The sequence below is a fragment of the Panicum virgatum genome, chromosome 3N, assembly GCF_016808335.1.
Source record: "Panicum virgatum strain AP13 chromosome 3N, P.virgatum_v5, whole genome shotgun sequence".
Taxonomy (NCBI): domain Eukaryota; kingdom Viridiplantae; phylum Streptophyta; class Magnoliopsida; order Poales; family Poaceae; genus Panicum; species Panicum virgatum.
The window spans coordinates 21468348-21495334 of record NC_053147.1 but is presented as its reverse complement, the minus strand read 5'-3'; the positions used below and the strand labels follow the sequence as shown (position 1 = coordinate 21495334).

Sequence of the window (26987 nt, the reverse complement as noted above, 5' to 3'; positions counted from 1 at the left end):
AAAAAGCTGCAGATAGTATTCAACGAGAGCGAACGAGAGGTACGGTAAATAAATTACCAAATACATCTATTCTATTAAGTTAAAAGGATCTAAAAAATAAATAAAATACTAGTGCGGGCCATCTTACTAGTTCTTCTGTAACACAACGATAGATTGGCTTGAGAATTCCACGTGAGCAATCACTCGCACACAGTTCAACAGATGAAGGGCAGCTTGTCGTGCTCGTCGCTGCAGTAGAGCCCGGGCTGCTGCGTGTACCCCTGCTTGGCCAGCAGCTCCCGCGCCCTGACCACCAGCTCCCGGTTCGTCGCCGCCGCCGCCCCGCGCTTGCTCCCGGCGAGGACGGTCTGGATCGCGTTGCTCAGCGCGCCGTAGGACACGCCGTCGGGCGTGGTCGCGTCCGCCGAGGTCTCGTCCGTCTGGCACCCGCTGATCAGGACGCCGTTCCGGGGCAGCCCGGCCCTGGCCGCCGCCGCCGCCCCGGCGTACACCTCCTCGACGCTCTGCACGTCCTGATCCAGGGCCGCCCTGAGGGCGTGCGACTGCTCCGCTTCCTCGCCGTCCAGCTTGCCGTCGTGCCGGAGCCTGCCCACCATGACCTTCACGAACCTCTTGACCTTGGGGCTGGCGTCGTGGCCGAAGTGGTGGAACAGCGTCGTGCGGATCGACCCCACGCCGACGTCGTGCCTCCCGGTCTTGTCCCGGAGCATCTCGATGAACGTCGGCAGCGGCAGCGACCGGCTGCTGGTGGTGGTGGCGCTGGCGATCGTGGACGGCTCGGCCTCCGTCTTCGCGTCCGTCTCCTTGCCGCCGGTTTGGGTGCTCTGCTTGTGGCCATGGCGGCGGCCATGGCAGGGGAGGTGGACGCCCAGGGACTCGACCGCGCCACGGATGATCCGCAGGAGGGAGGAGCAGGAGCAGGTGCAGGTTCCGGAAGCGGATGGAGGCTTCGTGTCTCCGGCCCGGTGCTGCTGGTTCTTCTTGTTCTGCTTGGTGCTGTTCCCGATCTGCTCCTTGGTCTTGTCGATCAGGCCGCCGCTGTGGCACGAGTCCGAGACCATGGTGAAGAGGCAGCCGTCGGGGACCTTCGCCACGAGTTCCGTGAAGTCTTGATCTGCAGCGCGGGTGCACGGACATTAGAAAGATCATGACGGGCGAGCTCAATCAGGCAGCAGCAGATTATTGCAAGGGAGCAAAAATCATGAATTTTTCAAAAAAAAATCATGAATCAGGAAGGTCGTGAATTTGGCAGATTCTAACGTGGCCATGTTGTTCGACGCGACGCCGCCCTTTGCTCGACTTTTTGTTCGAATCAGAGGCTGAATAGTTGGAACAAAGAGACTTTTGGCTCAAAAGTTACATTTTATGCCCCCAGCTTGATCTAAGTGGCCATTGTTGTTGTTGTTTTTTTTAACTACTAGTGGAGATGTGCGTATCACAGTATTAATATTTCTTACAACAAACAACAATGTTATTTATAAAGTAATACACGTCTTTTTTTTCATTCCATAAAATAATAATATCAATTATTATCATCTCAAAGTAAAGTGTGTACCAAATGAAAATAATACGCGGGTACAAGAGGTGGGTATAAGAAATTGCTGGTGTAAAAAGTATTGGCTTTTGGTAGAAATATTTTTTTTATATTAAAAAATAGGTCTCCACCCATTTTGTCAAACTTTTTAGCCTAACAAATGGGATCTTCGTGAGGGGTACGGTAGATCTAATCTTGGTGAGAACGAATTTCAATTGTTTCACCTTTTATATAGTATTGTGCATAGATATAGATGTGCTTGGTCACTCCTTCCTCCAGCCACGCATAAGTGATGGTTTAGGCATTAGCACAGTATCTAAAACACGACTTTAACGGGTACTAGTCTCGCGTAGCAAAGTTATACTATCATGAAAACTACTTTCCTTTCAGGTACCAATTGTGTTATACTATCATGAAACTACTATCCTTTTAGGTACCAATTGTGGCTGGAGGGAGTAATTAACATCGCACTCCTCTCGGTAATTAAATACGGAAACACTGGTAAGAATAATACTAAGCTCATTTCTGAAATCCGGCTTCGGTCAAAAGTTCAGCCTCTCCATTTCAAGAATTTTCAAGTCCATATTGTTCGATTTGCCGAACGCATCTCCCACACGTTCAAATTTGAACAGTCAAATCATATTCTTTTCATACACCCAACCGAAATTCCATATCCATACCTCAAAAACGTAACAATCACTCAATCAGATACAAGCAGCGTGCCTCTGAAAGTCTGAACGACAGCTACTGTCGTCCATTTGAAGCAGAGACGAGCAACAAAATACACTCGGTGCCAAGAAGGGAAGGGGGTGCGCACCTTTGATGAGGTTGAGGTCGCAGGGCACGATGCACTCGTCGTACCCGGTGTCGTCGTCGTCCCCGGTCTCGGCGGGCAGCTGCAGGCAGTGGCGGAACAAGGATTGAGTCGAACCCCGGGCTGAGTTTTAAGTATAGACGTTCACAAACTCACAGTTCAAAAGATACATGAAAATATAAACGGAAAGATAAATAACATACAAAAAACGCCATCTGAAAGTAATATATTTATTCTTCTTCAGCAATTGATCCAAGTCCAGAGGTAGAAACTACTGCAAAATGAAAAAGATATATTAAATATCTAAAACATGTAGCAATGATAATGTAGAAAAAGATATATTAAATATCTAAAACATGCAAAATTTGGGCCGAACCCCGGGCCATGGCCCGGGGTGTGCATCCGCCCCTGGCTGCAGGCCGTGGCCGCTGTAGTGGAAGAAGAGCGTGTCGCCGGCGCGCGGCCCCGCCACGAGGCGCTCGAGCTCCCGCCGGATGTTGGCCCCCGTGGGCGGCGGCGTGGACGGGTCGGCGTCGGCGAGCACGCGGATGCCGCCCTCGTCGAAGCCGAAGCGGTCCACCAGGCAGCGGCGCATGCGGGCCACGTCGTTGAGGCAGCCCTTGAGCTCCCCGTCCGTGCCCGGGTAGTTGATGCCCACCAGCACCGCGCGCTTCTGCCCCATCGTCGCCGCCGGCCACGCGCTTCCGTCGGCACGTTCGACGGGGGCGGCGGCGGCGGCGTCGGCGTTCGGCCACGCGCTTGGTTGGTACGGTGGCGACGACCTGCCCGATTGGCGTTCTTGCCTGGCACCTCAGTCAAGCTGGGCTGGTGGAGCTCCTGAGTGCTGTCGCGCGAGGTGCTCATTGCCTCCACCACCGCCCGCCATTTTTTGTATTGGCTGGTGACACGGGTCAACGTCGGGTAAAGTGGCCGTGCACCGTGGAAGCAATTGTTGGATCCGGTTAGGCCGATCGAAAACCCATTACTTGTTCTTTTTTCTTCTAAAATTGGAGTGTGTTTATAAAATAATTTGCGATTGAATTTGAATTGAATCACCATTTGAGTGGAATGGCCATCATCAATTAGATTAGCATTGACACAGACAATACTCTTGGCTGCTGATCAATCATAATCATGGCGGTAGCCATCTACTTGATGACGTCTTGATATGACAGTCCCGTAGTGATATTCTTAGGATATGTCATAGTGCGCACTTGCAATGAAAATGAAGTTTTGTAAGTTATCTAAAGGGGAAACAACTTTTGCCATTTTTCTTTACTGTATTAGAAAGCTTGAAAACAAACGTATCAATTACATGATTAAATAGATCATCAAAGAATGAAATTTTTGCATAGAGAGTACCATTCTCAAGTTCAACAAGAGTAGTCGCCACATTGTACAGAGGTTGCAGTCTACAGGAGGAGGCAACCAATGCTTCAGCCTTCAGCATATGAAAGGCGCACTGGCATGCTCATCACTGCAGTAAAGCCCCGGCTGCTGAGCAGTGGCCCCCTGCTTGGACAGCAGCTCCCGCGCCTTGAGCACCAGCTCCCTGTTCGTCACCGCCCCGTGCTTGTTCCTGGCGAGGATGGTCCGGATGGCGTTGCTGAGCAAGCCGTAGGACACGCCCTCCGCCGTGGTCGCGTCCCCCGAGGTCTGGTCCGTCTGGCAGCCGCTGATCAGGACGCCGTTGCGAGGCAGGGGCACGCTCGCCGCCGTGCCGGCGTAGACCTCCTTGACGCCGCGCGCCTCCTGTCCCGAGGCCAAGGCGGCCCGGCTGAGAGTTTCCACCTGGCCCCCGTCGCCTCCCTCCGGCAGCTTGCCGTCGCGCCGCCGGAGCTTGCCTGCCGCCATGGCCTGCACGAACTTCTTCACCTTGGGGCTCGCGTCGTCGCCGAAGTGGCGGAACAGCGTCGCCCGGATCGTGCCCACGCCGACGTCGTCCTCCCCGGTGTTCTCCCGGAGCATCTCGATGAACGCCGAGAGAGGCAGCGACCGGCTTTTTACGCTGGCGTGTGCGGTGACGGTGGTGAGCTCTGCCTTCATGTCCAGCTCGGTTGATCCGTTGCTCTGGCCGTGGCCGCTCTGCTGGGAGCCGAAGCGAAGGAGGTGGTTGCTCAGCGACTCGAACACGTCGTGGATGGTGCCTAGGAGGGAAGTGCCGGAAGGCGGCCGCGTTTCTTGCTGATCCGCCGTCTGCTGGGATCTGTTCTGCTTGGTGCTGTTCCCAATCTGCTCCTTGGCCTTGTCGATCAGGCCTCCACTGTGGCATGAGTCGGAGACTATGGTGAGGAGGCAGCCATCAGGGACCTTTGCCACGAGTTCCTTGAAATCATGATCTGCATTGGAGCGCATACGAGAAAATTAATGTCATCTTGAAAAATGTCGACTCAAAACAACGAATCGAACGGCACGGCAGCAAAGGGAGACCCTGAGTACCTTTGATGAGGTTGCCGTCGCAGGGCACGATGCACTCGTCGTACCCGGTGTCGTCGTCCTCGCCGGTCTCGGCGGGCAGCTGCAGGCCGTGGCCGCTGTAGTGGAAGAAGAGCGTGTCCCCGGGGCGGGCGTCCCCGACGAGGCGCTCGAGCTCCCGCCGGATGTTGGCCCCCGTGGGCGGCGGCGTGGACGGGTCGGCGTCGGCGAGCACGCGGATGTCCGCGCCGTCGAAGCCGAAGCGGTCGACGAGGCAGCGGCGCATGCGGGCCACGTCGTTGAGGCAGCCCTTGAGCTCGTCGTCGCCCCTGCCGACGTAGTTGATGCCCACCAGCACGGCGCGCTTCCGCCCCATGGCCGCCTGCCCCATCGCCTCGTCCGCGCTGCTTGCCCGCAGGCGGCGCTGGCTGTTATGGTGGTGGCCTGGGCCTGGTCTGATGGGCTGGTGGCAGCCGGAATGGGACTCGATCGGGTCGGTGGCGCGCGCGACGAGTTGTCTTGTCCATTGCCGTTTCCTCGGCGCCGATCTGGCAGCTCGTGCAGGGGTTGGTGGAGCTCCGAGTGCGAGGCGCGCGTTGCATTCCCCCGGCATTTTTTAATTCGCTGATGACGCGGTTTGGTGCGCTAGCAAGGTTGCATTAGGGATGGCAACGGCTACGAAATATCCGCGTATCCGCGGATACCAAACCCGACGGGCGCGGATACGGATTTGAGTTTGTGTCCGCGGGCACGGGCGCGGGTACAACTCTAAACCCAACGAATATCTTCAAACGGGTTTGAAAAATTGATACCCGAATCCGTAAACCCGCAAATCCGCAAACAATGACTCTTGTGATGTATTATGTATGAGACTAGTTCATTTATTTGCTAAGATTTATTTGTTTCATCAAATAAATGGTGTTGACGTGTTGCTTATTAGGGTATAATTTATTAGTGTTTAGATATAGAGGTGCATTCGTTGATATATTAATATTTGCATACTATTAAAATGTGCTTGTGTGCTTGATTTTCTAAAATTTGCGGGTATACGGGCGTGCCCGCGGGTATGCGGGTATCCGCGGATAGCGGGTATGGGTTTCGTTTCCTACCCGTTGCGGGTTGCGGGCGCGGGCGCGGGCGTGGATTTTAGCATGCGGATACGGGTTTATGAAATTGATATCCGTGCAGATTTTACTCGTTGGCATCTTTGTTGCATGCAGAACGCGAGTAGGAGTAAAAGAAGGGGAGTAGTTGGTCTAGCGGAAGGACAAAATTATACTCCTACGATTCAACGAGCTAAACGTGTCATCGATTGGATATTGCGATAATCTTCTTATCACCTGGATCCTCCTCTGAATTTGATAGAGTTAGAAGGTGAATGACAAATGCAGCTTTAGGCCCTGTTTGACATGGCACCCAGGCCGTCGTCAACCGTCGCTGGATTCAGGACATCACCGGAACCATGACCGAGTCGGCCGAGTCAGCTATGAGTACAAACAGGGGTGGGCATTCAGGTAGCCCGAAAATTTTGGGTCAGGTTTTTCGAGTTTTTGAAATTTCGGGTTTTGAGATTTGACACCCGAAATTTGCCAAAAAAAATAAAAACCCGACACTTCGGGTACCCGAAAATTCGTGTTCGGATTCGGGTAACCCCGAAGTATCCGAAACTGCAGCGCTGCAGCCTGAGTGGCGGCGGCGACTCGGCTAGGGTGCCCCGCGGTGGCGGCTCGACCGACCCAAAGACCGGCGGGTGCGTCGGCGGCGCGGCGGCGCCGACTACACCACCTGCGGGGGCGGGGCGGAGGCGTCGCCGCGTCGGGCCGTCGAGGGGCGAGGACAGAGGATGAGGAGGGCGTCGGGTGGCGGCCGCCGGCCGGGGTGGGTGCAGTCGGGCCGTCAAGGGGTGAGCCGGCAAGGACAGAGGACGAGGAGGGTGGCGTGGGGGGCTGGGGTGGGGGCTATGGGAGCTGGCCATGGCAAGGTTAGGGTTAGGAAGGGGTTTGGTGGGCTGGGCTAGAAATATGAGGGAGTGTTTAGTTGGTGAAAAAGTTTGAGTTTGGATACTGTAGCACATTTCGTTGTTATTTGAAAATTAATGTCCAATCATGAATTAATTAGCGTCATTAGATTCATCTCGTATGAATCCGTTAGACTATGTAATTAGTTATTTTTTCAACTGCATTTAATGCTCCATGCATGTGTCCGAAAATTCGATGTGACGGGTACTGCACAAACTTTTTTGGGAACTAAACACCCCCTGAGTGGGCTGGAATGAATGATATTTTTGGGTGTTCGGATTTTTCGGATAGTTCGGGTATCGTGATCAGATACCCGAATTATCCATAATAATTTCGGGTACCGTGGTCAGATACCCGAATTAACTGTAATAATTTCGGGTACCGTTGGTTAAAACTTGAATTAGACTTCGGGTTTTTCGGCCTCGGGTTTTTCGGGTTCGGGCTCGGGTTTTTCGGGTACGGATTTTGGATTTCGGCTATTCTGCCCACCCCTAAGTACAATTTGCTTTGGCCCAAAGCCTTTGGGATCTCCTGGAACTATAGATGGCCAAATGGGCGGCCCAGCCCAACACGACCATAACCCGATTCGGTACGGCATGATTTGGGCACGGCACGATTTGGCACGGTCGGCGAATCGTGCCATGCCGTGCCGCCGCCGCAGCCCAGGCACGACACGACGGGCGCTGCCTCTCTCGTGCCGCCCCATACACGTCGCCCACCGCCGCGCGTCGTCTTGCTAGTCGTCGTCCGCGCGTCGCCGCTGCCGGTCGCCCTCGCATCCGCTGGCGGACCCTGCGCATGCCGGGCACGTCTCGCCGGCCGTCCCCAGCCCATGTCCGCACGCCGCTCACCGGCCGTCCGCAACCCGCAGCCGCGCACAAGTTGGGTGCCGCTCGCCGGCCGTCCGCAGCCCGCAGCCGCGCGCCCGCCGACAGCCTCCGCTCGCCGGCCCTCCCCTGCGCCAACCGCCGCCGCTTCCTTGCCCTCGTGTGCACGAGAGAGAGAGTTGAGAGTGTAGCGGCTGAGTGGATGGAGAATGAAGGAGAGTTAGGGATTAGGGATTAGGGATTTAGGGTTGAGTGGGGAAGTATATGCTATTAATGGGCCAAATTGTTCCAGACACAAAATTAGTTGTGCCTGATCGGGTTAGGCCGTTAGTTGTGTCGTGTCCGGGTCAGCACTATGGGTCGGAATCCAGGCCCAAACACTACCCTATGCATCGTGTCGGGTCGACCCTGCCCTATAGATCGTGGGCTGGGCTAGGTTAAGGTAGGATTTTTTTTCATGTCGTGCCTAGTGCGGCCCATTTGACCCAACCCATTTGGTCATCTATACCTGGAACGCATCACCTTGCGGCCGGATGTCTTGGACACTTTTGTATGGAGGTGGACTGCCTTCGGGACATACTCCGCGCGCTTGGCATACAAGACCCTTCAGTTCGGTTCCTCCTCGCTCCCTGGCTACAAACTCATTTGTAAAGCTTGACCCTCCTTAAGTAAAGTTGTTCCTTTGGTTGGCCTTCTTGGACAGATTGCAGACGGCTGAACGCCGTTTCCGTCATGGCCCTCAAGCGGATGCCACCTGCAGGCTGTGCGACCAAGATGAGAAAACGAGCGACCACCTTTTGTTCCGCTGCTCCTTCTCCAGTCAGATTTGATGGGAATTTCTATTTTCTGCGTAGACTTGGCTTGCAGAATGTCGCTCCACAAGCTGTCATGTCCATCGCCGAGTGGTGAGCGTATCTCCGCAGGCAACTCACGATGCCAAAGTGGAAGGGGTTCGACTGCTTGTTCGCTTTGGTCTCCTGGCAGGTGTGGAAGGAGCATAATGCTCACACCTTCTGCAATGATATTGCTACTTCTCATGGTTTGTCACACGATCAAGCTCGAGGGAGACAACTAGATTGTGGCGAGCACTAAAAATTTAGATTGTCTCTTTTGCGATGAGTAGCCTTTTGGCCCTAGCATAGTCCCCGATCGTTTTTTTTTCTGTAAACTAGCATCCGGTAGTTGGGGACGACATGTCTTCACATGCCGCTGTCCGTTGATGTAAACTGAAACTATTTTTCCTGTTGATGTAAACTGAAACTATTTTTCCTCTTAATATAAAATTCTCCTACGTATTCGAGAAAAAAGGTTCGGTTTGTTTGAGCTTCTGGGCAGCTTTTAGCATGAATAAACAACGAACTTCTAGCGTAGCTTCTGGAAAGCCAAAAGTTAAGAAAATCCGAGTTTATATGTAAAGCTAAAAAGCTCAGTTTTATTTAAAAAACTTTTGGAGTCCAGAAGTGTGGGACCGAAGCCGGCGACCAGAGGGGGGTGAATGGGAGCCGATCAAAATTTCTTCCGAAATTCAAACCGTCGGCCTATATCCCGAAAATCACCCGAACCCTCAAGCGTTCTGGCCAAAGTTTGGAATAGCTATGGAAAAGCCAAACCAACACAAAAGACCTCGAACGAGCGAGTGAAACCACAAAGCAAATCGGAAGCGAATTGGGAAAACTGCAGAACTGATCTGCCTGGACCGGTCTGACCGGTGCGCTGGACCGGTCTAACCGGTCGTGGCTACCAGTCTGACCGGTAGCACCCAGAAAACCCCCGAGAAATTGGATTCAAACGTTGAATCTCGAGCAAACGACCACGAAAATCGGTGAAACTTGGGGGATTGGTTCGCCCCTACCCCGTGAACATATCCCCAAAAGATCTCGTCCTAAAGATCAACGTTTTTGAGAATTCGAGAGGAGATCAAAAGGGTTGGGGTTTTCTCTAAAACTCAAGAACTCGAATTCGAAAGAGCTCGTGATTCCAGAGGGAGTAGGACAGGGCTAGATGCACGGGAATCACAGCTAAGAACTCGTAGCCTCCTCTCAATCAAGTGTGCCAAGAACGAAATCAAAAATCCATTGCACAAGGCACAAAACCAGGGGATTGAATCGAATCAAAAGCCCAGAGGGCACGAGGAGGATAGGGCCTCCTTTCCCAATCAAATCCCTTACAAGGTTTCAACAATCCATGGACAAAATCAACTCAAAAGAGAGAAACAGGGGGGAGAACACAGGGGCGGCGGCCTGGAGAAACAGAGAGTCCACGAACAGATTACAAAAGCCGCAATTAACCTAACACAAGTGAAGGGGTATTTATACCCGCGGGACCGGTCAGACCGGTACGCTGGACCGGTCAGACCGGTTGGTTAGACCGGTCAGACCGGTGCCAGGGACCGGTCAGACCGGTTGGCCTGCAGCACCCCCTGTACAACGATCTCATCCGACGGCCGAGGTTCTTTCTTCGAAACGAAGTCTTCTCCACGATGCCGCCGTCTTGATGAAGATCCAGTCCTCGGTTTTGGAGGGTCCGCGAAACCCGGGTAGATGGCCGGTTTTGAGAAAACCGCCAAAACCTCACGCGCGGGAAGATTCCCGCCTCCGCGCCGTGGCCCTAGACGCCGTTCCCGCCTCGGCCTTCTGACAGCCCTAGACGCCGCCCGACTGTAACAGGACCGCCCAAATTAAACCGGCTTAAGTGCGCTAACTATCATCTTAATGTTTAATCAAGTTACTGTGCACTTAAAACGGTGTAATCCGGACGTCTGTCGGTTTAAGGATCGAAAAACACTGGAAGTCTCGCACGAAGACGAGCACAGATGATTACAAGCAGACAAAATTTCTCAAAGTTAATTTACAAAGTGGAGTTTTACACACAAGTTTACGTAAAATATCAGAGTTCAAAATGCAGCGGAAACTAATTAGAAGTTGAGTTCAGAAAAACAATGATTACTACGATGACGTGAGGACGTCACATCGAGCCCACCGATGTGAATCCTGGTTAGCTCCAGCCAGCAGCAGTTACATGAAAACAGGGTGATAACAAACCCTGAGTATACTAATACTCAGCAAGACTTACCCGACTTTGGGTATACTTAGCCCATTATCTAGACATGCCAAGCTTTTTGGCTCTGGAGTTCTTTTGCTAAAATGCTGCTAGGAGTGAATCCTTACTTTCAATATTTTAGCTCCATTTAGTACAGCGAGTATTATCTAAATTCGCCTAAACATCTAGAGCACACATGGTGGAGCAGATTATTCTTCAGTAACTCACAAACCAATCTTTTCCATTCCTCTTTCATTCCACTTTCTTACTACGATGTGACAAAGAGATCAAGGCTCTCATAACCGCGAGTCACGGCGAATCGATCCGATTTAACCTTGCAAGGTGGACCTAACTCACACGACACATGCAAGCCCTGTCGGGCCACGCGCGTCAACTGTTTCCACATTACCACGCATCTGAACTACGCCTGCTAAAACCCAGGTGATGGGCCCCTCGCAGTGAACTCCCGGAGAACCCGGAGGCGGCATCCTATCCAACACCCGCCAACTCCCACGCCCAGCGTAGCATGGCGGAATTCAAATCACCGCTGTAAGGTGGTACACAGCTTACCGGTTTCGACTACCTCCTACCTCCGGTATGTGGTTAGTACTGTTCAATCCTCGATCAGCACTGCCAACAACGGAACGGTCCTCAATCGACACAGGCGGAGGTCCACTTTCCAAACATTCCATATCCATAATCCAATTCCTCTCCGCCCGGTCTCCATTTTTCTTTCCTCACAGATTCATTCTCAAACCACTTTTCCATAAGTAACCAGGACCTATAGCTCGCGAGTGACAGGAATCACTCGACTTCTACCGAGCCCTAATTAAGCATTGCAATACTAACGACCTGCACACTAGTGGAGTAACTGAGGAAACCTAGGGATCATGCATCTACGGTTCCCATCAACTCCTAGAACGTAAATGCACAATAATTATATAAATAAACATTGAATACTGAAGTTAAGGGTTATGCTCCGGGGCTTGCCTGGGATTAACACTGAATTAGTTAGTGTTGGTTAGATGACACTCGCTTGACGAGCACCTGCCTTCGGTCGTGCACATCGGGATCCATCCATCCATCTTCTGGATATGTCAACCAAACATCATCTTCGGGTCCGGCTCCGACTTTATCCTTTAGCTCCACGCGTCGTACATCTAGCGTACCTATATGATATGCAACGATGCAAATGCATGAACGTAAAGAAAACAACACACGAGGCATTTAAAAGGCATACAAGATAAACCGAGTCACACCACACCGATTTAAGCACCAAAAGGTGTTTAATTAGATACTACTCAAATCTTCCATAGAAAGATAGCAAGGAACATTAAGTATGGTAAGCAAAGCACGAGAGAGCAACTAAAGACTTTATTTAGCTAACAAGCCAACATAAGCAAGTTTTATAAAAACCACCAACATACTAGTTCTAAATGATTTCACAAGGTTAGCACATGAACAAAACAAGTTGCCGCAATTATCTATGCAGGAAGACATTTCTTAGCAATAACAAAAGAAAAACTATATCTAGGAACCATATAAATGTAAAAACTTGTCATGCAGCAAGAACCTGATAGCACAACTTAATTAGCATGACAAGATACTGATAAAGAGTGTAAAAACAAATTACCAACATTTATTTCTAACATAAAGCATTTATTTTAGCCTAAACAAGACAAGCTGAACAAAAATAGATTTACACACATGTGCATAGGTTTTGGACATGAAATTTTTACAGTGAACTAAACATGCAAAGAGTAAGCTATTGCATAAATTTCATAATTTTTCAACTTCCAAAACTGCAGATATTAAATAAACAAGCTAAAACAAGCATTATTCATGATTAAATCAAAATATCACAGAAACATTAAACAACCAGCAGCTTAAATATTTTTCCTAAGTTATACATGTCAAAACAAAGCTATCCCAACTGGTTTTACCTTTTTACCATTTTTCTACTATTTACTATGCATTTTCAAAGCTTGCAACCACTTAAACTAACATTTAAACTAGAGCAAAAACTATTTAGAAACTTAAGATCAACCTGCAAGGAAAGTTGTAGATCTTAGAACAAGGAATCCAACAAATTTTAGTTTGTAATTTTCTGATTTTTCTATGATTTACTACGATTTTTCAAATTTTCAGCCAATGTATTACAAAGGAACCCTTCGCAGCACTATTCATATGAGTCATAGACTTCGCAGAAAACCCCCTGGACTTGTTCCAATTCTTGTGTGGAGCCCCTGGTCGCGATTTTTGGAACAGAGAGGCGCGGGGAGCTTTGTACCAGCAAGAGGAGGCCATCCCGGCGGCCGGGGAGGGGTGGGGAGCATGAGGGACACGATAGCTACCTCTGGGTGGTCTCGTTGAGGGTTGGGGGCGACCGGAGAGGCGCCGGCGGCGGGAGCAGTGAGCGACAGTGGTGGCGGCGCCATGAACGAGCATGGAAACTTGTGGAACGCGATGGAACGTGGAGAGCACGAGCTTCAGCGAGTCGAGAGGAGTCGATTCTAGCCGTTGGTTGGTGGAAACTGTGGCCGAGAGATGGAGTTCGGCGACGGCCTGAGTTTCGACGAAACTTTAATGGAGACCGGTGGGCGGGGGTGTCGATTCCAACTGGGGAGAGCTTGTCCGGGAGCTGAGGTTGCGGGAGGAGGTGCGGGTGGATGTGGTGCGGCTCCTCGCGGAGTGAATTGAGGCGCGGTGGCCCAGGATGGCCGGAGCGGCGGCGATAGCGGCTCTGCTCGGCTCGACCAAGCTAGAGGAGGGAGGAACTGGAAGGGGGAGAGGGAGTGGATAGAGATGCCGAGAGAGGATAAGGCCGGGGAGGTCGCGAAGGCTCGTGCCCAGGCTGCCACGGGTGCCGGCGCGTGGCGCGCACAGCACGTCGGCGAGCAGGTGCTCGCCGCGCGTCACGTGGCCATGGGTGGCGGAAGGGAGCAGATAAACACCGGGAGAAAATGGTTCAACGAAACTTAGCTCGATTTTGACCGTCCAAAACTCAAAACTTCATATAGAAACTCGAAAAATTCCAAGAATGAAAGTTGTTCAAAATTTGATTTCCTCCAACTTTTGTTTTAGGCAAAACTTTATTTGAAGATCAAATCATGGTTCAAAATTTGAAATGTTAAAACCAAAGCATTAATGTCCTATACAAAGCAGAATTAAAAGTTTTCATCAAATTTTTGTACTGAAACTTGAAAAACCATAAACACGAAAGTTTTTCGCCATTCCAAACTCTACAACTTTGTTTTTAGGCAAAAGTTTATTTGAGCAAGAATTTAAAAATTATTTTTAAAGCATGTTTCATTGGATTTGAAAATTAGTCATCATTTCATGTGTTAACAAGCTAGCAAAAAATATAATTAAAAGATTTTGCTGCATGCAAGGTTAGTGCTAACAACGATATCAAATACACGATTAACCATAACTACAGGTGATTAACACCTGGGGTGTTACACCGACGCCCGTCACCTCCTCGCCCGCAGCGAGGCCCTAGACGCCGTCGACGCCCGTCGCCTCCGTCAGTCCCGAGACCGACGCCCGTGCCTCCACGACTCGGCGTCTTCAACCGCCGTCCGCCTCCTTGGTTTTGTGGCGCAAACCAAGAAACCCGTCTTCCGTCGCCGCTTGCGCCCTCGATCCAGGAGTGGACGCCACAACTGCCGCCCGGTCCAAGCTCCGGTCCCGGCTGCCCTTCACCGCCGTCCACCGCACAGTCCATCGGCCACAACACCTCCACGGCAGCTCCCCGTCGACACTCGACGCCCGTGTACCTGCAATCCAAAGACCAAGCGCACGATCACACCGCACGGTTGACAATTCACTCATCACAAGCAGGATAGAGTACTCTCGTTCCTCAATCTCCCCCTTGATGAGTGCATTGTCAACACACCACAAACGAACCAAGAGAAGTGAAACAAGAAAAGAACAAAGAAGCACAAGCAAGTGACAAAAGGCTCAGAAAGGCAAGAACAGTGACATACTCAAGCAAAGATCGATCCCCTAAGACAAGGGCAACGGCTCGACGCAATCGATCAAAAGCCAAAACATGACTCCTCAAAGACAGAGGTAACGCTCGACGCAGTCATGCAAGCAGCAGAGGGAAAACGAGAAAACCAGGAGCCAAAACCAAAGCAGAAACTCCCCAAGCAAAATTTTTCCCTCTCACAAGTGCAACTCTCCCAAAATGATGCACTCTCAAAGCCCTGTGCACAACAAGTTTTTCAAAAATCAAACAAACAAGTCTCCCCCTTGTTCGATCACTTCTCTCAAAATTCTCCCCCTTGTTGGCACATGCACACATCAAGGCTAAAAAGACCTAAAGCTCCCCCTGAAGCTGAGACTCCCCCTGAATAGATGCTATGCAATGAATGCAATGTTGGAGGTGTAAGTGAAAGCATTCAGGGATACAAAGATATGAGCAACATCTAGTCTCAAGCGTGTGCATCCATAAACCGGACCTGCATCTAGCTCAACAGGGTATATCAAATCAGTCTAAAGCTAGGCAAGTTCAGTTTAGGAGAAATAAAAGCATCACCCATGATCTAGCACCAACAAGTAGGAAATGGAAAGCAGTGCTACTCAAACTCATACAGGTGAGCCAAAACAGCCAAAACAAGTTGCCAACATTCATTTTTCAATCAATTTGTAGCAATCAATTCTTAATGCCAGGGGTTGAAAGCTTGTTATGCTTTACTTAGCAACGAGACCAAGTCTATGTCAAAAGACAATCAGAAGCTTAAAGCACTTGTTTCAGTCATGCACAGCCTTGCCCGGGTTCTCACAAGTGCAAAGTGAGCCGTCCCGAAAGCTCGATCAGTGCGACAAGCAATCCCACCTGGATCTTTTCAATCCATTTCAAGAATAGTTCAAGCAATTTTATCAGATTTAGATCATTTCAAGTATGAATTGCTGAATGAAAAGCCACACTAGCATGAATAAGATAGCAAAGCACATCAACACGCCCTAACATGCTAGTAGCCAAGACAGGGTGATCATGTTTTCAGATTTTCAAATCAAAATAGCTTAACTCAGATGATGGCATATACACAGTGGAGCAAGCTATACATGATCAAGTTTATCAACTCACACTAGCAGGCACTAGAAGATCATAGCAAAGTATACAAGAATGCTAGTGCAAGTGAGACAATGCAAAATACAAACATGTACAATGCATATGCACAATGCAACTACCAAACCTAGAAAACCAAGAGAAGCAAATAAAATCTACAAATCTAACCAAAGAAAAGTCAGCAAATACAACGGCTCAAAGACACACAGGACTAGACTAAATGGATCCAACTGAGTACCATGGAAAAGGCAACAATCAGAAAACCACAAGTCCATCCTGAGAGGAAAACGAACAAGCCGAACGCTCACATACCTCGATGAAGATCCCGCTGGACCTAGAGCATAGCAAGCTCGAGGTCACCTCCCCTGCGTCCTCTGCGGGTCCACCTTCTGCTCGAACAAGTTCTTGTAGAGGTGAACGATCGAAGTGGAAGTAGTGGTACTGGATCGTCCTCCTGAGCTGAGGTAGTCGAAACAGAAGGGGCCGGAGCCTGCAGCCGGCGCAGTAACTCCGGATCATCATCGTCACCTGAGGTAGAGCTCCCCCTCAACAAGTGATACCTAGCACAAAAGAAGCTAGGACACAAGGAAATAGCAAACACCAAAGATCCAGAGCAAGACTCAAGCAAACGGTTAGGTGTTAGTCAAGCTACATGCAAAAGTATACCAAAAAACACTCTAGAACATATCAAGACAAAAGATATTCCTAGAATAATCTAAAGGCACTCAACAACATGAACCAATGCAGCAAGACTATATGAAGAAGATACTTGAGCTAGCAGCCAGAACTAAGGAGCAAAAGCTACACAAGCATGAGGGGACTGTACAAAGCACATACCCTGAGCTAGCAAAAGTCATGACAATATGGAAACCACAAAAGCTAGCGTACAGAGTGGCTAGTCCACCAAAGCACAAGTACAGACCTAGCAAGCAGAGCAAGTAGAGAAGTAGAATCTACAATATGTCACACGCAGAAAATGTACAAAGAACTCAAAAGACAAACTCAAATGTACAAATGATACACAAACCACCACGGGCTATCCATCAGCCTTGGAGAACCATCAAGTCTTGATCAAACCTGCATAAGACCAAGATCCATGGAGCACTTGTTCTCCAGGCCACGAACCTGCATCACCAATGAGACATAGAGGGAGCAAACGTCTCGACACTGGGGTTAGCAAAGTGAGAAGCAAACCAGTGACGAGCCATTTGCTCTACAGAAGGGTAACCAAAGTCAGGCAAAGCGTATCCCCTGTCCCGTCTACTGCGAGGCTGACGATCACCACCGCGAGGAAAGCGTGGAGTCTCAAAACCTCCTCCAAAGCCTCGGTCCCGTGGTCCATAGCCGTACTGAAAATGACCAGGAGCACGGCCGGCAAAGCGACCACCCGCTGGAGCACGGTAACCACCACCGTCTCCCTGACCTCCACCTACACGGCGCGCCCTAGCATCTCGCCTATCACCACGCCGAGAAGGACCATGCACCCGAGCAGAGTACATGTCCGCGTTCCGTCTCTCCTGCTCTCTCCTCACAGGCCGCTTCCTCCTGAAGCAAAACTCCTCCAGGTGACCTTCCCTGTCACAGAACTCGCAGTGGTACCTCACCTCACGCTTGGGAGGAGGAGGCCTAGCCTGCGGACGGGGAGGAGCAGCCCTCTTCTTCTGGGCAACCTGGGCTATGGCAGCAGGGAGCGTGTCGAGGGAGTTCCTCAGCTCATTGGGCTTTGGAACCCAAACCTGCTTCTGCGGAGGTGCTTTCGGTGGTTCTTTAAGCACACCATCCGCGGGGTCAACAAGCGAAGGCTGCGTGCTCGTGCTAGCAGTGTTTCCAGCAGCCTTGTCAATCTTACCATACAACCTGTCAAAGTCTGACTTCGTGTATGTGTAACCGACCCCAAACCCATCACCACGCTTGAACTGCTTGATCATCATGCCCAACTGCGGCTCACTAGCAGAAACCCAACTAAGAATCGCCCTAAGATAGGTATTCTCATTCTCCAGGTTGGCTTTCTCAACCGCAAGATTATTCAAATCAGAGATCAAATCAGGGCAAACAGAGCAGTCAATAGGTGGGCTAGACTCTATGACCTTAGTCTTTCCAAAAGACTTGATCAAAGCGTTCTTCTCCTCTAGCTCCGACCTAAGCGTGGGACAAAGCTTACAAGCACCAAGCAAAACTGGCCTAGACTTCATCTCCTCTAGCTCGCACACAACAGTAGCAAACTTGGACTGCAACGAAGCTAGATCGGACTTAAAGATAGGACACTCCTCGCATTCAAGCACATCGCTAACAATAGGAGCATCCTTAACCAGTTCTAGTTCATGCTTGGCCTTAGCGAGCTCATGAGAAACGTCAGCAAGCGAAATCTTAGCAACATCTAAGTCCGCGACGTTCTCATCATGCTTGACACGGAGAGCAACAAGATCGTTCATGTGAGATATGCAGCCAGCGCACTCATCCTCACTAGACTTCTCTCTAGCACAAGCCAGCTCAGCCCTAAGCTTTCTACGCTCTCTAGCTGCTTCCTTAAGCAGCCTCTTCTGGTTGTCGAGAGCGGCGTACAACTCCCTAACCTCTGTATCAAGCAGGTCGATCGTGGAGTTTACCTCTGAATCGCTCTCGGATCCAGGAGAAGAGCCGGAGTGCGTCGGTGTAGCGTGTCCACCCGAAGACGCACGAGCACCATTGGCTTCGCCCGCCATGGTGCAGAAGCTCTTGCGCCGACCGGCCGCCAAGCAAAGGCTGATGAAGCCGGTGGCTTTCTTGTCCCGCTTCTTCTTCTTGTCATCATCGTCGGAGGTCGGTGAAGAAGAGCGGTCAGTGTCGGAGCTCTTGTCGAGGTCGCTGAGCTGCGCCAGGAAGGCCTTCTCCCGCTTCTTGGCCTTGTACTGGAAGCGCTTCTTGAGTGACTCCTTGTCGAAGCGTCCTCCCCGGTCACGACTGCGGTGCTTGTGGCGCCAACGCTCCTTGTTGGAGCCTCCCTCGTCGCGGTCGCGGTGGCGGTAGTAGTCGAAGGAGTTGTTCTGGCCACCGCCGGACTTCTTGGGGCAATCGGCGATGAAGTGGTTCAGATCGCCGCAGTGGTAGCACCCGGGGTTCTTCTTCCTCTGCCTGTTGTGGTAGACGCGCTGGAACTTGCTGATGAGGAGGCACAAGTCGTCGTCGCCCAGCGTCTCCAGCTGCTCATCTGAAACAGAAGGCAAAGAGGCAAGAGAAAAGCCAAGAGCAGAGTTAGCGTTAGAGCTCGATCCACCCGGGCCAGTCACAAGAGCAACGCTCTTGGCAGGAGGGGCACCATTGAGCTTGGCTCGTGTCTGGTTATCCACCTCCGTGGCCTTGAGCTTGCTAAAAAGCTCGTTCACCGTCAGAGTCTCATAGCCAGCAGACTCAATGATGGTGTTCACCTTGAGATCCCACACAGAGCGATCAAGTGCGTAAAGCAACTTGAGGGCCTTCTCGTGCTCTGTGTACTCAAGGGCACCAGCAGATCTGTTCGCATTGACCTTGTTCACAATCGACTGAAAACGACTGAACATCAGGTCAATGCTCTCACCCGGCTCCTGTGTGAAGTTCTCGTACTCACGCCGGTGAGTCTCGAACAGTCTGGCCTTCACCTGAGGTGTACCCTCGTGGTAGTTCTCAAGGCACGTCCAAATCTTGTGGGCTTCCTGAAAACCCTGGACGCGTGAGAACTCCGCACGAGAAACGCCAGCGAACAAGGCATTGACGGCCTTGGCGTTAGTCTCGTGCTGGGTCACCTGAAGAGGCGTGGTCCGAACAGCTAGCACCTCGTAAAGCTGGTTCTTGGTAATCTCCCAGACCTCGGCTCCCATGCTCTGCAGGAAGGCTCTCATGCGAACCTTCCAGTAGGCATAGTCCTCGCCGGAAAACACTGGGATCTTACCAAGACTCGCCATGGTCGCCGAGTGGTTTTCGAACCGGTTAAGGTATTGAAAACCTCAACCGAGCTCTGATACCAATTGTGGGACCGAAGCCGGCGACCAGAAGGGGGGTGAATGGGAGCCGATCAAAATTTCTTTCGAAATTCAAACCGTCGGCCTATATCCCGAAAATCACCCGAACCCTCAAGCGTTCTGTCCAAAGTTTGGAATAGCTATGGAAAAGCTAAACCAACACAAAAGACCTCGAACGAGCGAGCGAAACCACAAAGCAAATCGGAAGCGAATTGGGAAAATTGCAGAACTGATCTGCCTGGACCGGTCTGACCGGTGCGCTCGACCGGTCTGACCGGTGCGCTGGACCGGTCTAACCGGTCGTGGCTACCGGTAGCACCCAGAAAACCCTCGAGAAATTGGATTCAAACGTTGAATCTCGAGCAAACGACCACGAAAATCGGTGAAACTTGGGGGATTGGTTCGCCCCTACCCCGTGAACATATCCCCAAAAGATCTCGTCCTAAAGATCAACGATTCTTGAGAATTCAAGAGGAGATCAAAAGGGTTGGGGTTTTCTCTAAAACTCAAGAACTCGAATTCGAAAGAGCTCGTGATTGCAGAGGGAGTAGGACAGGGCTAGATGCACGGGAATCACAGCTAAGAACTCGTAGCCTCCTCTCAATCAAGTGTGCCAAGAACGAAATCAAAAATCCATTGCACAAGGCACAAAACCAGGGGATTGAATCGAATCAAAAGCCCAGAGGGCACGAGGAGGATAGGGCCTCCTTTCCCAATCAAATCCCTTACAAGGTTTCAACAATCCATGGACAAAATCAACTCAAAAGAGAGAAACAGGGGAGGAGAACACAGGGGCGGCGGCCTGGAGAAACAGAGAGTCCACGAACAGATTACAAAAGCCGCAATTAACCTAACACAAGTGAAGGGGTATTTATACCCGCGGGACCGGTCAGACCGGTACGCTGGACCGGTCAGACCGGTTGGTTAGACCGGTCAGACCGGTGCCAGGGACCGGTCAGACCGGTTGGCATGCAGCACCCCCTGTACAACGATCTCATCCGACGGCCGAGGTTCTTTCTTCGAAACGAAGTCTTCTCCACGATGCCGCCGTCTTGATGAAGATCCAGTCCGCAGTTTTGGAGGGTCCGCGAAACCCGGGTAGATGGCCGGTTTTGAGAAAACCGCCAAAACCTCACGCGCGGGAAGATTCCCGCCTCCGCGCCGTGGCCCTAGACGCCGTTCCCGCCTCGGCCTTCTGACAGCCCTAGACGCCGCCCGACGCCCGTCACCTCCTCGCTCGCAGCGAGGCCCTAGACGCCATCGACGCCCGTCGCCTCCGTCAGTCCCGAGACCGACGCCCGTGCCTCCACGACTCGGTGTCTTCAACCGCCGTCCGTCTCCTTGGTTTTGTGGCGCAAACCAAGAAACCTGCCTTCCGTCGCCGCTTGCGCCCTCGATCCAGGAGTGGACGTCACAGCTGCCGCCCGGTCCAAGCTCCAGTCCCGGCTGCCCTTCACCGCCGTCCACCGCCCGGTCCATCGGCCACAGCACCTCCACGGCAGCTCCCCGTCGACACTCGACGCCCGTGTACCTGCAATCCAAAGACCAAGCGCACGATCACACCGCACGGTTGACAATTCACTCATCACAAGCATGATAAAGTACTCTCTCCTCGAGAAGAAAAGCTTCAAAACCTGCAGTTTAAACAAACAGACCCTTATAGTCTGTGAAAGGAGAGCAGAGCAAAACTTAAACGAAATGTGCCGATAATGTGCTTCAATATAACCTGCAGAGACACTTTAATTCCCAGATCTCAATAGCGTAACCACCAACCCACAACACTCCATAGTCCACAGACAGTAACAGCGTACAAAGATTGAAGTCGACACGACATAAATCGATGCTTCAGCATATGAAAGCCACACTGGCGTGCTCATCGCTGCAGTAAAGTCCAGGCTGCTGGGTGTACCCCTGCCTCGACAGCATCTTGCGAGCTTTCATCACGAGCTCCGTGTTCGTCACCGTCCCGTGCTCCGCGAGGATGGCCTGGATGGCGTTGCTGAGCGCGCCGTAGGAGCCCTTGGGCGTGGTCGCGTCGGCGGAGGTCTGGTCGGTCTGGCACCCGCTGATCAGGACGCCGTTGCTCGGCACCCTGGCCGTCGTCCCCGCGTACACCTCCTGCTCGCTGTGCACCTCCTGTTCCATGGCCGCCTCGAGCTGCTCCTGCTTCCCGTCCAGCTTCGCTTTCAGGAGTTCCTGCGCCAGGGCGCCCACGAAGCCCACGACACCGCCGTGCTGGCCCTGCTGGAGCTTGTTCAGCATGACCTTCATGAACTTCTTGATCTTGGGGCTAGCGTCGTCTCCGAAGAGGTCAAAGAGCGTCAGCCGGAGCGAGCCCACATCGATGTCGTCCTTCCCGGTCTTCTCCTTGAGCATCTCGATCAGTGTCGAGAGAGGTAGCGACCGGTTCTTGACATGGGCGTCTGCTGTGTCGATGTAGCGGGGCTCCTCGTCACCATCTTCCCCGTCATCGCTCTGCCGGTGGCTACGGTGGGGCAAGTGGATTCCCTGGGACTCGAACACGTCCCGGACAGCCCCTTTGAGGAATGAACGGAAGCCGCCGCTGCTGCCGGAATCAGACCGCTCGGCCTGGTTCTGCTTGGTGCTGTGCCCAATCTGCTCCTTGGTCTTGTCAAGTAGTCCACCACTGTGGCACGAATCAGATACTATGGTGAACAGACATCCCTCGGGGACTTTTCGCACAAGCTCCGTGAAATCTTGGTCTGCAGTGCATAAACAAACATTAGCTAGTTACTACTCTACCTCCATGAATGGGCATCCAGAACATTATAATCAGGCACAGTGTTTCTGACAGGTATTTAACAAGATTTTTGTTCTACCCTTCAATATTCCACAGTCATCAAATGGTCACTAGCAAAAATATTAGTTTGACCTCGTCCTTCTCACCATGGTCGAATGGTCATTATTGGTCGGGTAATTTACAATGCAAGATTGCTCTGATAAATTAACCGTAACCACATGGGTTGACCACAGAATCCTAGAAACTCGTGTTCCAAACATCCAAATCCTGAGTACGGGAATATGAGTAGACATCTGAAATGTTTTGTGCTACTGCTACCTGTATACTATAGTAGGAGTAGTACTGTACTACCTCCACTAATTTTCAGACAACAAATTCAAGCTAAATGCAATGCAAGCTAAACTTGATGTCTGAACCGTCATATAAATAGGACCAGAGGGAGTATCCATTTCTGACGACAGAAATGTTTGATGCAATATGAATTCGTTAGTCACGCGGAACCAATCCAACCATGCACTGACATTTCTCGATCCCACCTACCATTCGATCCCCATTTCTCGATTGTTCCTACCTATAATTAATGGCAGCAGAAGGCACAAGACACACAAGTAAAGAAAGTTGACCTGTGATAAGGTTCATGTCGCAGGGCACGATGCACTCGTCGTACCCGGTGTCGTCGTCCTGGCCGGTCTCGGCGGGCAGCCGCGCGCCGTGCCCGCTGTAGTGGAAGAAGAGCAGGTCCCCGGGCGCCGCGTCCCCGACGAGGCGCTGGAGCTCCCGCCGGATGTTGGCCCCCGTGGGCTGCGGCCCGGAGCCGTCGTCGACGAGGACGCGGATGCCGGACTCGTCGAAGCCGAAGCGCTCGACGAGGCAGCGGCGCATGCGCGCGACGTCGTTGTGGCAGCCTTTGAGCTCCGCCTTGGTGCCCGGGTAGTTGATCCCCACCAGCACCGCGCGCTTCTCCCCCATCGCTCCCTTCAGGATGACCGGATCCGAAGGCGCGACGTGTCGATCGGCCGCCGGCGACGGCGACTGGGCGAGGCCAGGCGGCGCGGTGAGACGAGGCGCCGGCGCGTTCGAGGAAGATGGAGGTGACTGCGTGGCTGGTGGTGCTTTGGACTTTTGGGTGGGGCGCCGAGTTGTTGCTGTCTGTCTATTGGCGTTTCAATCTGGCAGCCTGGCAGGTCGTTCTGGGTTGGTGGAGATGGGCCCCGTTTGGAGCCTAGAATACATCTTCTAAATTCTACATAATTTACTAAATAAAGTTTATTTGTAAAATATTTTTACGATGGATGTAATTTTTTGCGACGAAACTAATAACAGTAATTAATCCATAATTGCTACAGTGATGCTATATTAATAATCTTCTAATCACTCGATCAAAGGTTTTATTAGATTTATCAGGGTTTCTATCGCAGTGATTTTGGAGTTGATTTTATAAACTATCTTTGTTTGACACCTTTAATAGCCGGTCAAACTTCATTCTAGACTCCTAGAATGAAAACCAAACGGAGTCATTCTACCATGAAAATTAAGCCTGGGCTAACGGGTTTCTCCACGAATTCGAGAATTTCGCTCATTTGATACAGAAAAATTGATAGTATTAGGCCTTTTTTGGTCTGGGCTTCTGTTGAAATCATCATCGCTGCCCTAGTGGGCTGGATCGCATGCCTCAGTGGCCATCCGAGCCACTCGCACCTGCCCAGCTAGATCGCATTGCTTTGGTGGTATATATGGCCATGCAGCCCAAGCCCGTTAGCCCGGCACAAGGCTCGTTTTTTTGGCCCGCCCTGGTGACCAACAGGCCCGGATTGTCACGGCCCGGGGGTGCAGGCCGTGCCTGGGCCACACGCCAGGCACATGGGCCAGCACGGGCACGGCCCGATTCCAACAGCCGGCCCGGTGGCGGCCCGTTCCCCTCCACCCTGCCGGCCCAGCCCTTGAGTGGTGCCCATATAAACCCCTTCCCCCGCCCCGCCTCCCCCCAAACCCTAATCAGCTGCTCGCCGCCCGCCGCTCACTTGATCTCTGTAGTCGCCGCCGCTCACTCGCTCTCTGTCGCCGCCGCCGCTCACTCCCTCTCGCTCTCTGCTGTAGGCTGGCTCTCGACCTCTCGTCTCTGGATTCGCCGCTCGCCTCCGACCGCCCCCCAGCTCCGGTGACCGCGCCGCGGCTCCTCCACCTCGCCTTGAGTTCACTAACCTCGTCTCCTCTATCCCTCCTCTCCTGGAACCGTGCTGGGTGTGAGGGCTCGTCCGAGCTCGGGCCTCGGGGTCGCCATGGCGGGGCGGATGAAAATATCCTCCAAGGCTCCAAGGCACGGACTCCACGCAGACGAGTTGCAAATCGGACTGTGGGCTGCCACGACCCATTCCTTTGGGCGTGCTTCACGGGTCTGCACGGGCCAAAAAAATGGCCCATAGTGCCGTGCCTAGACCGAAGGCCAGACACAAAGCACGCAGCGGCTCGGCACATGAGGCACGATGGCCCGTGATGGCCCGAGCACTAACGGGCCGTGCCGGCCCGATATCGTGCCGAGCCGGGCTGGCCCGTTGGCCATCTATACTTGGTGGCCATCCCAGCCACTCGCACCTGTCCACCGGTTTGGACAGAGCCCAGCAGAGCAAAGCGCCGCCGCCGGGCGACACACGAATACACGGCCGGCCCGCTTAGATAGACCAAATATGATAACTTCTTGGCTAGTGTAACTACTAGACTCGTGATCAAACATGATAATTTGATAAGACGGATACTTTCGGTTCCACAATGTTCAAAACGCCCTTGAACAATGTGGGCGGGCGGGCGGGCGGCACAGCAGTTCGTGCGCGGGCGCACCGCGACTTGACTGAGATTATTATACCCAGCTCATCTTCGTAGATTACTGGAACGGAAGAGCAGGCGGCCATGTTAGATCACGTCGATAGATTGGGCATTTGGGCCATTCTACGTGTGCACATCTACTGGATCTGGGTCAAACAACAAAAATGTGGAAATAAGGTAATACCCATGATGATATCTTTTTTTAAAAAAAAACTCACGAACTCACGATGACTGGTCGAGTTTCATATAAAAAGAAGAGAAAGTAAACTCACGATCGATCCTGAGTTCCTGACACCAACTAAGACAGCAAATTCCTGTTCGTTTCATACACTGTTAATTGAAAGATGGCAAGACAAATCCTATCCGACGTTCGCGAAAAAGACAAATCCTATCCGATTTTTTTTGCGAGGAAATCCTATCCGATTTTTTTTTGCGAGGAAATCCTATCCGATTTTAAAGATGAATAGATGATAAGTTTTTTCCTGTAGGTAGATATGGTAAGTTCCTGATAACGATATCTATGAAGAAAAATTAACTCATCATCAGATTCTGTCACGCACGATGCACATCCACATTTGAATCTAACCATCAAACCAAAGACAAGGTTACACACGGCCGGACACAAGGCGAATCACGGGGCGCCCGCCGCGCACGCGCAGATCGGCCGAGCGAGCGCCACCAGCCACCCTACCCCTGCTGCTGGCAGCCCTGCGGTATCTTGGGCGTGCTCATGCAGCTGGACGACGCGGACGCCGGCGACGCCGGGAAGGAGAAGGACGCGCGCCCGCCGTGCGGCATCACCCGGGGCGACAGCGACCGGCGCCAGTGCGAGAAGGACGAGGACGACGCCCTCGGGTCCCCGGCGGCGCCGGCGTTCCGCGGAGGTGCCGACGACGCCGATGCCCTCCTCGGCGGCGCGGCGCTCCCGCCAGCGGCGCCGGCAGAGGCCGCGGCGGACGGGGACGCCGGCCACCACGTGGCGAGGGACGCCGAGGCCAGGAAAGTGACGCACCGGGAATGGGACGCCGAGGCCCGGAAGGTGACGCGCCGGGAATGGGACGCCGAGGCCCGAGGCACGTCATCGGGCACCACCGCGCTCCTGCGGCTGGCGCTGCTGATCTTCAGGGCAGGCGGCGGCGGCGGCAGCGTCTTCTTCTTGGAATTGGAGCGGCTGGGCAGGCGGAAGCACGTGCACTTGAGGACGACGCCGCCGCCCGCCGGCTCGGTGGCGCCGTTCGCCACCTTAGGCCGCTGCGGCGGTGGGGGGCGCGCGTTGCTGGTTTGCCGAGGCAGTGACTGGGGCGCTAGTGGAACATTGTCTTTGGCAGAGGCCATTGGTGCTGCACACGGTGGGAGTAACCAAAGGAACACGAAGGGTTGTTCTCACAAGCTTGGCGAGTCTTATATGGAGAGAATTAGATGTTTTTCCTCTCTAATTTTACGAGAGCAGCGGAGCTCTTCTTCGTGTGACCGTGTGTTGCCTTTTTTAGGTAAAATATCCAGCACCTGAATGGATTATAGTATCCTCCATTGTCGTCTAGCTAGCTAGCTAGGAAGTGGCCGGCATGCATAGCACCCCCGGAAGCTGGAAACCAGGGAGGAAGCGGAAATGTTAGAAACGAAAGGTTCATCGGAAAAATGACTAAACATTTTACAGGACTAAATCAGGTTATGTTCTCCATTCATATAAATTTCAAAGATATAAAAG

The 26987-nt window shown here is 52.1% G+C and overlaps 4 protein-coding genes and 1 long non-coding RNA gene across 5 annotated transcripts; all 5 read right to left on the bottom strand.

The window, feature by feature from the left end:
* LOC120665050 (metacaspase-6-like) lies at positions 1–3194 on the bottom strand. The gene is made up of 3 exons (XM_039944474.1): positions 2755–3194; positions 2352–2430; positions 1–1114 (listed from the first exon to the last, which is right to left on the bottom strand). The coding sequence occupies exons 1-3, from the start codon at positions 3028–3030 to the stop codon at positions 195–197; spliced, it is 1275 nt and encodes a 424-aa protein (XP_039800408.1). The 5' UTR covers positions 3031–3194; the 3' UTR covers positions 1–194.
* Positions 3195–3588: 394 nt separating this feature from the next.
* On the bottom strand, positions 3589–7629 carry LOC120665047 (metacaspase-4-like). The gene is made up of 2 exons (XM_039944471.1): positions 4788–7629; positions 3589–4687 (listed from the first exon to the last, which is right to left on the bottom strand). The coding sequence occupies exons 1-2, from the start codon at positions 5374–5376 to the stop codon at positions 3792–3794; spliced, it is 1485 nt and encodes a 494-aa protein (XP_039800405.1). The 5' UTR covers positions 5377–7629; the 3' UTR covers positions 3589–3791.
* A 3934-nt stretch (positions 7630–11563) lies between these two features.
* Positions 11564–13796, bottom strand: LOC120665046. Its single transcript, XR_005671094.1, has 2 exons — positions 13002–13796; positions 11564–11816 (listed from the first exon to the last, which is right to left on the bottom strand). It is a non-coding gene; the product is annotated as an uncharacterized LOC120665046 (long non-coding RNA).
* A 7565-nt stretch (positions 13797–21361) lies between these two features.
* Positions 21362–23601, bottom strand: LOC120665045 (metacaspase-5-like). Its single transcript, XM_039944470.1, has 2 exons — positions 23083–23601; positions 21362–22421 (listed from the first exon to the last, which is right to left on the bottom strand). The coding sequence occupies exons 1-2, from the start codon at positions 23426–23428 to the stop codon at positions 21544–21546; spliced, it is 1224 nt and encodes a 407-aa protein (XP_039800404.1). The 5' UTR covers positions 23429–23601; the 3' UTR covers positions 21362–21543.
* A 2365-nt stretch (positions 23602–25966) lies between these two features.
* LOC120667653 lies at positions 25967–26634 on the bottom strand. Its single transcript, XM_039947688.1, has one exon. It carries the CDS (start codon positions 26612–26614, stop codon positions 25967–25969), a length of 648 nt encoding a protein of 215 aa, XP_039803622.1. The 5' UTR covers positions 26615–26634.
* Between the last annotated feature and the right edge of the window lie 353 nt (positions 26635–26987).

Coding starts and splice junctions, on each gene's coding strand:
- LOC120667653 (XM_039947688.1), bottom strand. CDS start 26,614: ATGGCCTCTGCCAAAGACAATGTTCCACTAGCGCCCCAGTCACTGCCT.
- LOC120665045 (XM_039944470.1), bottom strand. CDS start 23,428: ATGGGGGAGAAGCGCGCGGTGCTGGTGGGGATCAACTACCCGGGCACC. Junction 22,422..23,082: donor CGACATGAACCTTATCACAG/GTCAACTTTCTT, acceptor TATGCACTGCAG/ACCAAGATTTCACGGAGCTT.
- LOC120665047 (XM_039944471.1), bottom strand. CDS start 5,376: ATGCCGGGGGAATGCAACGCGCGCCTCGCACTCGGAGCTCCACCAACC. Junction 4,688..4,787: donor CGACGGCAACCTCATCAAAG/GTACTCAGGGTC, acceptor GCTCCAATGCAG/ATCATGATTTCAAGGAACTC.
- LOC120665050 (XM_039944474.1), bottom strand. CDS start 3,030: ATGGGGCAGAAGCGCGCGGTGCTGGTGGGCATCAACTACCCGGGCACG. Junction 2,431..2,754: donor GCCACGGCCTGCAGCCAGGG/GCGGATGCACAC, acceptor CACTGCCTGCAG/CTGCCCGCCGAGACCGGGGA. Junction 1,115..2,351: donor CGACCTCAACCTCATCAAAG/GTGCGCACCCCC, acceptor CCCGCGCTGCAG/ATCAAGACTTCACGGAACTC.